This window comes from Lepisma saccharinum, chromosome 8, assembly GCF_977018435.1.
Source record: "Lepisma saccharinum chromosome 8, izLepSacc3.1, whole genome shotgun sequence".
In the NCBI taxonomy this organism is placed as follows: Eukaryota; Metazoa; Arthropoda; class Insecta; order Zygentoma; family Lepismatidae; genus Lepisma; species Lepisma saccharinum.
Genome location: NC_139236.1, coordinates 77,456,890 through 77,471,496, shown reverse-complemented (window position 1 = coordinate 77,471,496; position 14,607 = coordinate 77,456,890). Strand labels below are relative to the sequence as shown.

Below are 14,607 nucleotides of genomic sequence, written 5' to 3'. Positions count from 1 at the left end.
AGGCCAGCTCTTGGGCGGCACGGACTGTTGCCTCGCGAGGGTACGAACGAAACAGAACAGCTGGCGATGCAGTGAGGAGGTTGGGGCGGTCGTCACGACAGCTTGGCCGGTTGCAAGATTCGAATCTCCTTGTCTATAAACTATCAATGTATTCATTTAACAATACTTGGTGAGGTATGCGTTTCTTCTGAGGGTAGTGCAATGGCACGGCGGATCTACCCCTTGAGCCGCCGCTGAACTATAGTGTAAAAGAACTTGGAGTTGAACGGCATTGGGAGTGTCACTATTCATCCTAGCGACCCCGTAAACTATGGATTCCACACTAATATCGGTCGTTTTCGATTATCTTTACATGTCACTCCCTTTCCACCCCAACCCTAGGGGTGCCAGAGGTGTATTGGAGTTGAACAGCTTTGGGAGTGTCACTATTCATCTTACAGACCCCGAAAACTATGGATTCCACACTAATATCGGTCGTTTTACATGTCACCCCTTCCCACCCCGTCCCCTAGGGGTGACAGAGGTGTCTTGGGTGTTGAATGGCATTGGGAGTGTCACAATTCACCTTACCGACCCCGAAAACTATGGATTCCACACTAATATCTGTCGTTTTCGATTATTTTTACATGTCACCCCCTTCCAACCCCCACCTCTAGGGATGCAAGGGGTGTCTTGGAGTTGAACGGCATTGGGAGTGTCACTATTCATCTTCGCGACCCCGAAAACTATGGATTCCACACTAATATCGGTTGTTTTACATGTCAAACCTTCCCACCCCCTCCATTAGGGGTGCCAGAGGTGTCTTGTAGTTGAGGGGTATTGAGAGTGTCACTATTCATCTTAGCGACCGCGAAAACTATGGAATCCAAACTAATATCGGTCGATTTACATGTCACCCCCTCCCCTAGAGGTGCCAAAGGTGTCTTAGGAGTTGAACGGCATTGGGAGTGTCACTATTCATCTTAGCGACCCCGAAAACTATGGATTCTACAAATATTTGTCGTTTTACATGTCACTCTCTTCCCACCCCCACCCCTAGGGGTGTCTTGGAGTTGAACGGCATTGGCAGTGTCACTATTTATCTTAGCGACCCCGACAACTTTGGCTCCACACTAATATCGGTCGTTTTCGATTATTTTTACGTCACCTCTTCCCACGCCCTCCCTAGAGGTGCCAGGGGTGTCTTGGAGTTGAACGGCATTGGGAGTGTTACTGTTCATATTAGCGACCCCAAAAACTATGGATTCCGCACTAATATCGGTTGTTTTCGATTATTTTTACATGTCACCCCCTTCCCACCCCACACCTAGGGGTGCCAGGGGTGTCTTGCCCCACAGTATTTCTTCCCAGATTGTAAGTCATACGTGTACCAAGTTTGGTTATCGTGAATGTCACCAATTAGCTTAGCGACTCCGAAAACTATGGATTCGACACTAATTTAGGTCATTCTTGACATTTTATTTTTCACCCCCCATGCCGATAGGTGATGAACTTGGATTTGAACGGCATTAGGAGTATCGCTATTCATCGCATTCATATATAAGAAGATAGATAGATTAACAATTATTCTTATTACTTCAGCGTTCAGCTACTCTAGTATCAATAGCCTGACCACTCGCCCTACAAAAATTTCTGGCGACACCCATGCTTCCAATGATAGGCATTGCAGGAAATATTGCAATATTACCTCTCATTTCACCACCTTTGGAATGAGAATGCACAATAAATGACTCAAAGATTACCAAATACTGCCAGATAAGATAAACTTTTCCCAGATAAGATAAGGAACACAACTAAGCCATTCTCTTCAAAATTGCGTTCCAAGTGTCCTTACATTAAAATCAGTTTTGAGATTGTGACATTGTGACAGAAGAAAGTTTTGATATGGATATTTTCCTGCATTAATATGTGCATGTGAAAAATTGATGTTTTGTGTAATAACAAAGAATTTTCACCCTGCCCTCAGTATTGCAGGAAAATATGTCTTTAACAACTATGTAAGCCTTGTAAGATGTGTGAATGATGCAAATCATGGCTGAGGATCAGAAAAGGGTAAGTTACTCAAAAAAAACAAAGTTTTGCATCTGGTTGTCATGTCATGATTATCACTTAAATAAATATATTTTATTATTACTACTTCTGAGACACATGGTTCAGACTGTCTTCTTCTAAAAGAAATATATTTCTCTATCCCACAAAACTTCTAACGTATACAGAATAGCCTCACATTCACATATTCACTTTAAATTTCCTTCTCCAAAATGAGTAGTAGAGTGTCTCAACATTGAAAGTATTAAATTAATAAAGTATTAATTTAATGCTTTATTAATACTAATTAGCTTATTCTGTGCATTGGTATGTATGTATGTTATTTTTATGTTAAATACAGGGTGTCTATAAAAGAACTCCAGGGTTTTAAACAATGATAGCATGCAAATGGTATTAGGTAACTCAGGTTAGTCAATTACCTTGAAATCAGTAGCTCATCAAGTTTTATTCACGCCGCTTCGAGTATATTCCAACAAAGGTTGGCAACGCTGCACAGCGTTGACCTTGAAGTGGCCGAGCCGAGCCGAACACAGTCGGTGCAATTCAGTGCAACGACGACGCCACAACAGAAGGTGCAGTGTGTGATATGGCTTGTAATAACTGGATCTGTTATTACTGTACAGCGGAACTTTCGATGCGAGTATGGTGGTGTTTAGCCTTCGGACAAAACAATTTGTCAATGGCTTAAGGCGTTTAAAGAAACTGGAAGTGTGAATTGGAAGGAAAGGACCTATTCCATGGTCTCCAAGAAGTCCGGATCTTACTCTTATACTTTTTCCTATGGGGACATGTGAAGAACATGGTTTAAGGGAAGAAAATTCAAGATGTCAACCATTTAAGGCAATGAATTATCACATCTGTGGCAACCATCACCCCAGACATGCTGGCCATGATGTGGCAAGAAGTTGATTATCGTATTGCCGTGCTACAAACGGGGCACACATTGGAATTTACTAAATTGTAAACAAAACTTGATAACATTACCTTCAAAGATATGTATTTACTTTTTCCTGAGTTTCAGTTTTTAATAAAATATTTAGCTTCAAAACCCAGGAGTTCTTTTATAGATACCCTATACATTTATCTGAATTTTTAAACTTATGATAATGAATTTAAGTAGTTAGTTAGAGTCTCTTTTTATATCTTGATTAATGATGTTAATTTATGTACGTATATTAAAATGAGGAAATTGAGTAGCTACAAATGAGCAGTGTAACCCAGTCAGGAAACCTACAAGAACTCATCATGCTGACTTGTTGGATTATCTCCCACCTCTGCTGAGGCATGTGGGAGCGAGGCTGGCAGTCAGTAGGGAGGCACTGGCTATCACAGGTTGTTATGCCATGGGTTATATTGTTATTATGTTCATTGGGAGAGATTTATATCAGTCCACTTGATGGGCATAACTGTTGTTTTCCTTCTATATACATTACTAAAATGTATACTTTAGTCTATTTAATTTTTAACTTTTACATGCTACATTCAAGAAAATGAAAGTTTGAGTGGAGGAATTTCACTCATTAGGTTTGCTTCATGTGATCTCTCACATAAAAATTTCAGTTTTGGATTTTTGAAGAACTCTAGGAACAATTTATTCTCTGGGTTAAGTGGTAGAATGAAAAAACGAACTCCCAATCTAACCCTTGTGTTTTACATTTAACTTTATCAATCTAACCTTGGTTATTCAGTTTTAATAATAAATAACTGAATTTGTCTCTAATTTGAAACGAAGAACTCCCATATCCAGGGGACGGGATGTACTGAACAGATCAGCCTGCTTTGAGGCTACAAGCCTCAACTAATTTTAGAGCGTGAATTAAAAACAACTCTGATTCATATTTTCTTCTCTTGCAGGCTACTGCCCTTCATTTTGATCAAAAGTTTATGGACTGCTAGCCAAAAATGTTCCATAACAACACAGGATTCGTAATGACTATTATCCTAATTATTAGTCTGGCACAAAAGACAACATGTGAGTGTGGAAATTACTGTAAGTGTTACATGTGGAACGGCTTAAAACGAGCAGACTGCATACACAAAGGTTTGCTGAATATTCAAACTCGTGTGGACGATGATGTTCAAGTGTACGATCTTAGTGAAAATGGAATTTGGGAGCTGCAAGACAACGAGTTCAAAGATTCGGATCTTCGAGAACTAAAATATCTTATTCTAGCTCGTAATCTTATTCTTCATGTGGGTAAGAGAGCATTTCGTGGACTCAATGTACTAAAATATGTGGACCTCTCTGGGAACAGGATTACTTCACTCTATCCTGAAACCTTTCACGACAACCCTTCGTTATTTAACCTTATCCTTAGGGATAATCCCTTTTCAACCATCGCAGAAGGGCAGGCCATTTTGAGTTCGACTTCTCTTCATGAGTTGGACTTAGGAAAATGCAGGCAAACAATATTACCCCACTCGACATTCAACTTACTTCCGAGTCTTGCAACTTTAAATCTTAGTGAAAATTATTTGATACACTTTGACATTGAAACAGTGACTCCTCTTTTACATCTGAAAACGCTTGATATATCGAAGAATTCTTTCACGTGCAATGACAAAATGAACGAACTCGAGGAATATCTTCAGGTGCATTACATTTCACACACTCCTGTTTGTGGTACTGTGCTAAATATCACCCTACCCAGCACAATTCTGGATCCGAACGCAGATGTCGAATTCGTAAATGAAGGTGATGTCGGACTGGAACAAGTCAAAGTCAAACCAGCTGATATCATCTTGGGAAAGAAAATAATTGATGATGAAACTGACGATGATGATGCTTCAAGTGACTATAGCTTGCCAATGATCTGGTCTCTCATTGTTGGCTTCCAGGTGGGTATGTTTGTAGCTATTGTTAGCATTTTCTCGTGGCTCTGGGTCCGAGATAACAATCTTAGATGTAACCCTTGCAGGCTTCACTCAGCAGAGGGTGGACGACATCGACTTCTGAGGAACACGAGTGCAACTGAACTGGATACAATCCATTTGTAATGGACATTTTCTTAATCATGTTATTTGATACTACTTGTACCAAACATATGGTCAACAAACTTTGGATCATTTCCAAGATATGCTCTCTGGATAAAGTGTAGTGCATGCAAATTAATCACATTAACTGGGGTATTCTGTTTACATCAATAAAGCATTAATAATAATTATCTTGTGTACATCTTTGCTTTGAGTAGTGTACTCTTAAAAAATGGTTCTGTATGCCATTTCTATCAACTACAAATGCTATCTCTGAAAGCACCAGTTATAAAAATACCACTGAAACATTACTTCAATTTGTCTGTGACAGGCAACAAATAATACACATTGACCCATTGTGATATCCCCAAAACTCCAGAAGCTATCCAAATACTAGGGACGTTCAATATATACGTTTCCCTGTGCTATAAAATATTGTATAAAGCAATGCCATCAAAAAGAAGCACATGGCTGACAAGCGCCATCCTTCGTCTACAAGGAACAACAATCGATTCGTTATCAGACGTGAAGGTGCATGCGCTGAAGGGCGAAAAGTAAATGCTTGTTTGGAAAACGCTGGCTCGCATCATAAGGATTGTGATTGATTTAGTTTATTTTACTTCGCGTTTTGTGCCTCTTGGCTAATTTGCGAAGATGGGGATGAGTGATGAAATTGATGAATGGACATTCACAAACAACCAAGCTCGACCGGGATTCGAACCCGGGACCCTTGGCGTTGCAGTTGCGTCATAAGGAGTTCAGAAGCATGGATGCTAAGGGTGTTCTGCTTATGGACTTTTTGGAACAAGGAAGAACAATTAATGCTGATCGTTATTGTCAAACATTGGATAAACTGAAAAATGCAATTCGACATAAGCGACCAGGTCTCCTGTCAGCTGGTGTCATTCTTCTTGACGATGACGCTCGCCCCCACTCAGCAGTGCAAACACAACACAAAATTGAAGAATTGGTGGTGGGAACGGCTGCTCCACCCTCCATACAGCACCGATTTAGCACCGAGTGATTTCCATCTTTTTCCGGTGTTAAAGTCTGAATTGCAAGGTTACCGTTTCGAAACAGATGAAGAAGTGAAGCGGAATGTGAGAATAGTGCTCAATAGCCAGAGCCCTGATTTTCTTGCAAAGGGTATGGACAAATTGGTGCAACGGTGGGACAAATGCCTGAATCTCTATGGGGATTATGTGGAGAAGTGAGGAAGGATCCTCCTACACATGTATGTATAGTTTTCTAATGTATCTTAAAAATATTTTTTTTTACAGCATAGGGAAACTTATATATTGAACAACCCACGTATGAGGATTGTTCAAGTTAAACCTGGACTTTTGATTTTTCAAAATAATTACTGATTGACTTAGTTTATTTTATTTTGTTCTTCTGCCACTTTTGGTTAATTGCAAAATGAAGGTGAGTGATGATATGATGCAAGTATTACATCATATGATTGATGATGGGACACTCACAAAGAACACCTGGAGGTCGGCAATTTTTCAAAATAACAGAACACACCCAGACATATACAAAATACTTTACTTATCAGAGACAAGTGTTTTCTGTTACCTCATACACTGCTAATGTCACAGACAGCATGAATCACTTGTTAAACAAGATGGTGGACAAGCCTGTGAATGCAAACATGGACCAGCATGTTGTGATGAAATTTCTTGTGAAAGAAGGCACAAAACTGTCTTCACAAAAGACTTCAAGCACAATATGGCGATGGGACTTATATCTGCACATGGAATACACATTGCTAGTGTCAGCAATATTATTCTATTAACTAAAATTTTTGGCATGCAATTTTTGTAAGACATGGAACAATTCTAAGAAGTGCAACCACATTAATTCAGAAATCTAATTTTCTCCATGTTAATAAGGCCAACCCTAGTACCCATTGAGGAAATTGCAATAATGCACAATAAATGCAGCCTAATGTTTGTCAGATGAACTATCTATTCCGTGATAATGTAAATGGTGATGATGAACCAATTGACATATACATTGTCAGTCATATAGTACTTCCCAACACTTTTAATGCAGAAAGTAGCAATAATATTGATTACTAATGAAAATGGAGTGAAGTAGTATTAAAAATATTTATTAACAAAGTTGTATATATTACTACATATTTACACTTCAAAAAAATTGGAGCAAATAATTATGTAAACATTTATAAAAAAGTAATACATTTATGGCACACACATCTATTGATTCTCTATTCCCTATTTCTTAACTGTACCATTACACAATTGAAAAATGTCCTACCACAAGCTATACGCATAGTTGACAGGTCATTGCTTTTTATAAGTGTTTATACAATTAGTTGGTACAAGGTTTAGGCTATGCACCACTCTTTACTAGGGCTGGCCCGATATCCACGTTAATGTATCAGAAAATATTGGTTAGAATTTATTCACCGATAATTCCCCAGGGTTTGCAAATTTTGTGGAGTCTCCAAAAATGCAACAAAACTTTTGCATGGTCTAATAATTTTGGAAATAATGCAACAATGCATAATTGTCATTATTTTAGTATCAGCATTGTATCAAATGACATTTAAGAGTAATACTTTGAAGATTTGAAAGCAAAACAAAGTAAACTGATGCATATACAGTAAAACCTCATTAATCTGGACCCCGATAAGCCGGACTTCGCTTAATCCGTACAGGCAAAAAAAAAAAAAAAGCAGAATGTAACGTTTTAAATGTGGCTAGAAGTCAACAAGGGAACTTACCAAAGAAAAGGCAGTCAACCACTGATGAAATTCTGTTGACGCAGACTTTGCACTGTACTGTATAGTGTATTTAGGCCTATGCCCTTTAAATACACCATAATAAACGTGTTTTGTTGCTATAAACCGAGTTTTAATGCACCTTCTACTGTTCTTTTAGGTTATTTCAGTTAATCCAGACTTTCGTTAACTCTTTTGCTGCGGGAAGCGACTTGAGTCACTTTGGTTCAATATGCATAACTTACGGAAAGCGACTGCAGTCGATTTGAAATATTCTCGTCACTGCTGGTGTCGAGTGAAGTCGCCCCATAACGAAAGCATTACTGGATGATGCTGCCACCTAGCGGTTTTCGTTTCAATTAGTTTTCAAGGACAAATCGTGCTTCTTTTCTGAACAAATTAACTTCGTGTACCACCGTGCGTATGTAAACAAGAATGGCAGCGCATAAGGTTTTGAAACTCTCAGATCACAGAGAAGTAACAGAGCTTTTGGGTGTTACTTTGGACTGTGAATTTAGTGGATCAGATGTAATTAGTGCTGGAGAAGATGGAAAAAGTGACTGTGTTGACAATGTGTTAGTGAGTGGTACAGATTCATGTTCAGAATGTGAAAGTGATTCTGTAAATGGTGGTGTTCATAGTTTTGAGATCTACCACACAAAAAAGAACTTCAAAGCTACCTGTCAGTGCTAGACTATAACATAAGCATATTTTTTCATTAAAATCTACCTTAAAGTGTACTTATATAGAAAACTGATTTACTTTTGTAGAAGTAGTATACGTAGTAGGGTTCTAGAATAATTATTTACAATTTTTTTAAATTCTGAAAAATCCTCAAAAAAACTACGCAGCGAAGGCCACATTCACTTGAAAAAGTCCGCAGTGAAAGAGTTAAATCGGTCAACTTATCTACCCCATTAGTCTGGATTAACGAGGTTTTACTGTAATTGTAGTGGAATACTTAAATAACCTGTGGTGGGAACAGGTTGTGAGGGCCAGGGTCTATCTACCCAACTGCCAGCCTCAGCACAGGTGGAAGATCATTCAACCAGTTACAGGATGATGTATGGTCAGCATGAAGAATTCCCAGTTGGTGTTGTAGGTTTTTCACAGAAGCGTGGGGTAAGGAAATGTGAGGCAAGCGCCGCTTACGTTGTTTTTTAAAACACTTTTGATATCTTAAGTTCGTGTTTTTCAATACCTTTATACACATTAGAATGGAATTTATTTACTATAAGATATTTACATTGCAGAATTTTCATTTCCTCTATTTTCTGTTCTTTGGCCTCGAAACATAAACCGGCTACACCCTTTATGACACTGGGAGATGCGGCACAACTGACCGTGTTAGAAGAAGAGGACTGCTCTCCTTTCTCCCTGCTTTTTGAGTGACTTATGCAGTTCTTGCATGGACACTGTCCATCCCCATTTACGAAGAAAAAAGGCCAAGGGCAAGCAACACCAAGATCACATCTGTCTTTGGAAAGGGTGTTGGAAAGAATTCGTCCACACTGGCCACAAGTGTTGCTAACTTCCAGAATTTTCTGTGCATCCGTTGCACCACCTAACGCGGCACGATTTTCATGTTTGAAACTCTATAGTAATCAACAAATTACATTATGAAGTTAGCCAGTGATCACCCAGCCGTATGCTATTTATAAGAAATGAAATCACAGCCGGTACTTGAACATATTCGTCATGTGGTCAGTTACTCGGAAATATGGAGGGTATGTAACACTGCAGGTAGGGTGAAAAGGAAGGTGAATTTAGAAGCGTGGGTGCTGGGGATGTGCGTTGTTTCTTACTGTGATATTGTGCTGTTTTCTTTCTGTTTCTTGTGTCGTGTTTTTGTACCTGGTGTAAAAGTATGATTCTACATTGAAACTTTTCCACCATGGTTGACATACCAGAAGAGCCATCGATTTGCTGTGCTGCAGGTAAGGCCTTGATTAGGGACCTTCTTTCAAAACCATTCAGTTCGAGAACATATGGTGTAAAGTTGGAGCTTGTGATTGTGAATCATGAGGGATCATGTCCTGAACTGTGCATAACCAAACCAACTAAGAAAGATGGGAAAGTTTTCATTAGGCAGTTTAAAACATCTCAGTACAACAATATTATGTGGTTATGTGGCAGCAATGATCTTAATAAATTATTTTGTTGGCCATGTGTTTTGTTCAATACAAATTTAGGAACATGGAACTATACAAGCTACAGTGACTTGAGCAATTTTTATAATGCAGTGCAAAGACATGAACGTTCCCAGAATCACATCTACGCTTGCATCCAACTGAAGACAAGCCATGATTCATAATTCTAGCCAAGTGAGAAACCGAAACCCGTCAGTTTATTTAAGATCAAAACTTTATGCTAAAAGGATGTTTATTATTTTCAAGGTTAAAAAAGAACGTAATTTAATTTACAGTTGCTCTCAAATATCAAGTAAATCATTATTTTCTTCATGGTTGAAATTTCCAAGTTTATATCGAAAGGCTGTTTTTCTTTTTTATAAACCGTGCAGCGAAGATTTGATTTTACGGTATGTATGCCCCCGAAACAAAAAATTAACCCATCGCTTGCCTATCACGAAAGATCACGGCACGCCCCTGGTTTTTCATGACCAGGTTATGCTACTCCTTCGTATCTCTCCAGTATCCTCACACTGGTGAGGGGAGACTGATCCCATACACTGGCCGAAATCTCAGGAGAAAAGTTGTTGCACTTCCTCCCAGAAGACTCGAACCAACACATGTCCTGTAGTCCAAGCCGAAAGGCTGACATGCTAGACTGCATGTCCCCAGTGTGGGACAGTGAAATATGTACTTACTTATTAATATTTTGAACGACTTTTAATTGTTACAATTTTTCAAGCATAAATGTTGACATTAGTAAGGGTATTGACTCGAGCTGAACTGATCCCTTACCAATGCTGATATACAGTAGAACGTCGTTTATCCACACGTCAGTTATCCGCATACTCAAAAAAGCAAGATTCAGTTTTGACACAATTTAAGCAATTTCTTCAATTGTACACTGGATCTAGATGTGTTTTAGTTTTTTTTTACATGGACCGACAACCCTGCAGAAGGAAAGTTGAGTAAAAACAATTAAGCTGAAGGGGTGGGAACATCTGCCAAGTAACTTTGAATTTGTCAACCTAGCATTGTTATCCATATTGTTTAATATGGAATAAAGAAGAAATCCCTCAACATTGGAAAGAATCCATAATTGTTCCTGTGTTTAAAAAAGGTGATAAAATGAACTGCAATAATTACCATGGAATTTCTCTACTCTCAACAACATACAAAATATTGTCCAACATTCTTTTAACAAGACTAACACCATATTCTAATGAAATTATAGGTGATTATCAATGTGGATTTAAACGTAACAGATCAACTACAGATCAAATTTGTCACATCAGACAGACACTTGAAAAAAAGTGGGAATATAATCAAAATGTCCATCAGCTATTCATTGATTTCAAAAAAGCATATGATTCGGTCAAAAGAGATAAATTATATAATATATTAGTTGAGTTTGGAATACCTAAAAAGCTTGTTAGTATGATCAAAATATGCACCAGTGAAACAGAAAGTAAAATTCGTGTGGGTATTAATATGTCTGACAAATTTACAATTCATGATGGGTTAAAACAAGGAGATGCATTATCTCCATTGCTCTTTAATTTTGCCTTAGAATATGCTGTTAGGAAGGTAAAAGAAACTAACGAAGGGCTAAAATTAAATGGTGTGACTCAGTTGTTAGCATATGCAGATGATGTAGACTTACTGGGGGATGATGTGAATACAATTAAGAATAATGCTAAAATATTTTTCAAAACTGCTAAAGAGATAGGTTTGGAAGTTAACAAAGAGAAAACTAAATATATGCTTACAGGCCAAAACCAAGTGTTAGGTAATAATCAAAATCTAATTATTGATAACAACTCGTTTGAAAGAGTTTCCAAATTCAAATACTTAGGAGTAATATTAACAAATGAAAATTATATTAAAGAGGAAATAAAAAGTAGGCTTAATTCAGGAAATGCATGTTACTTCTCTCTTCATAAACTTTTGTCTTCTCGTTTAATATCTAAGAAACTAAAAGTTAAAACATACAAAACAGTAATTTTGCCTCTAGTATTATATGGATGTGAAACTTGGTCCCTTACATTGAAAGAGGAACACAAATTGTGAGTACAGTAGAGCGTCGATTATCCGAAGTAATTGGGGGACATGGGTGTTCAGAAAACTGGTTTGTTCGGATAATCGAACTGTACATGTTTATTTGCCAAAAAGAAGTACTGTACAGTAAATTTATTCATAAAAACAGGCATCTCTTTAAGTATGTATTACAAAGTAACGTACAAAGGCAACTTTAGTAGGAATATATAGTATGTGGTACAGTTTATTAAACAAAAATATGTACATATTACATACGCATTTTGCATGAACAATACACACAGTACACAAAATTAACGTTTAAAAAAAATCCTTTATTTTGGTCTGTCTAAGCAAGCCTACACGCTTACGAGCAGCTAAGTCACGTACTTTTTTCATTACAGATATCTGAAAGTGAGCGAGTACACAGTTCGGTTAAGCGGTCGTTCAGTTGACCGACGTTCGGATAATCGACGCTCTACTGTATTTGAAAATAAGATCCTTAGGAAAATATTTGGACCTAAAAGGGATGAGGAGACAGGTGAGTGGAGAAGGTTACATAATTTAGAACTACATAATTTGTATTCATGTCCAGATATTATTAGAATGATTAAATCAAGAAGACTTAGGTGGGCAGGCCATGTGGCACGAATGGGAGAGGAAAGAGGAGTTTACAGGATTCTTGTTGGGAAACCTGATGGTAAGAGACCTGTAGGAAGGCCAAGACGAAGATGGAGGGACAACGTTGAGATGGACCTAAAGGAAAGCGGTAGGGATGGAAAAGAGTATATAGATCTTGCTCAAGGGAAAGATGGAAGGCCTGTGTTGCTGCAGCCATGAACCTTCGGGTTTAAGAAGGCTAGAGAGTTAGTTAGTTAGCATTGTTATCAGAAACTAGCAGTACAGTACAGTACTGTTTTATAAGAGTGCTTCTATGTGTGTGAAGAACTGAGGACTTGTGTTGTTTTGTACTAGCCATGGCCTCTGCAAGTGGTGATAAAGGTAAACGGAATCTGTTCCAAAGAAAAATTTCTGATTATTTTTCTGCATAAATAACACAGTACAGGTACAGTACTGCAATTTAGGCACATACTGTATGTATAAAATGAACCTGTACTGTATGTGCTTTTCTTTGTTAAATAACCACATGTTTGATTATCCGCAAAAATCATTATCCGCATTACCTTCGGTCCCAATTAATGCAGATAAACGACATTCTACTGTACTTACCGATTCACAGGTTCATATCACAGCCTGGGCATGGATGTTTGCGAGTGTCAATTGATCAGTTTCATCACATCATCACTCATCCCCATCTTCGCAAATTAGTCAAAAGTGGCACAAAAAGCAGAGTAAAATCAATCAATCTGTGTGATAACGAAACCAATGCTTGAAAATTGTAACCATTAACAGTTTTTCAAAATATTGATTAATATTAGTATTCTACTCCAATTACAAGCATCAATTTACCAGAGTCTTGCTTTAAAATATGCAAAATATACATCAGAATATACGATTACCTCTTATTTAATCACAAAATACAGATTTTTTACACAATATTGGTACAAAATTATTGAAAGCTTCAAATGTTTCATAACTCCAGGATAATAAGACTCTGCGGAAGTGTCATGCAGCATTCTTGCAGGCCCCTGGAACATTCAAAATGCCAGAAACATATTGGGTGGCATCAGTAAAAAAAATCGAACCATTACTTTGTGATACATCAGCATCGGTATCGGTTCAGTCCTAGAATTGACATTCATATCGGTACAGACCTACTCTATACATATGTCATAAATTTTCTTCAACTATCCACGGGTTGCTACTACCAAGAGAATATAATGAAGGACCTTGGTTAATTATTCGTGCACTGCCCAGGCATTCTTCATTCTCGTAAAACACAGCATACTGAAAGAGAAATGCTCAGGGTAAGAAGTGTCAAGTTCACACATGCACTGATACTGTTAGGAAAAATTAACTACGAAGGGTATTCAGAAAGTAAGTTCCTGTAGGATAATTTATTGGTCACATATGTATTAGCGTGAGAATAACTTCTCGATATGATCACCATCATTGCTATGGCACTCGTCGGAGACTCACTGTAGAAATACGCCACCTGTGCCCAGAGCCATTTCTGCAATTCATTTAGCAGTTTATCGATGCAGGCAGATGCGTCTCCTAACTATGCCATTAAGTTTCATGTTGAATTTTGCTTCATCACATATTCCCAGTGTTCCAAAAACTGGATCACAGACCTGCTTTCATACTTGGTTGTGGTTCTCGGAGGAAACACACACACCACCACCAAATAGATAACCTCAGTGATCTGCAGACAAATAACTGAAGAACAAAGAAACAAGTAACTGATATTATGGTTGAGCCGATATCCATACCAAACTACCAGTAGCAGCCAATACAAAGTCAGTTGGAATGTTGTGTGACACTTTTGCAGAGTCCATATTTCCTGGAAATTCTTCAGCGTTGCAAGGAGAAATTAAGTTTGTGAGTAAATGATCATCTCCTGTGGAGTTATGAATATTTTAAAGCATAACTACAATAGATTAATGATAATAACCTGTGGTGTAACAGCCTGTGAGGGTCAGTGCCTATCTACCAACTGCCGGCCTCACTCCCACAAGAGGTGGGAGATCATTTAACCAGTTTTGGGGCGAC

The 14,607-nt window shown here is 38.1% G+C and overlaps 2 protein-coding genes across 2 annotated transcripts in view; one reads left to right on the top strand and one right to left on the bottom strand.

Annotated features, from left to right (window-relative positions):
• The window catches only part of LOC145991171 (prolyl endopeptidase), a 97,812-nt gene that overhangs the window by 59,358 nt on the left and 23,847 nt on the right, over positions 1 to 14,607 (bottom strand). The gene's annotated exons all lie outside the window — the stretch shown is intronic.
• Positions 3,913 to 5,213, top strand: LOC145991561 (uncharacterized). Its single transcript, XM_083127602.1, has one exon. It carries the CDS (start codon positions 3,952 to 3,954, stop codon positions 5,044 to 5,046), a length of 1,095 nt encoding a protein of 364 aa, XP_082983728.1. The 5' UTR covers positions 3,913 to 3,951; the 3' UTR covers positions 5,047 to 5,213.

Excerpts from the sequence above, each read along its gene's own strand:
- LOC145991561 (XM_083127602.1), top strand. The coding sequence starts at position 3,952 with ATGTTCCATAACAACACAGGATTCGTAATGACTATTATCCTAATTATT.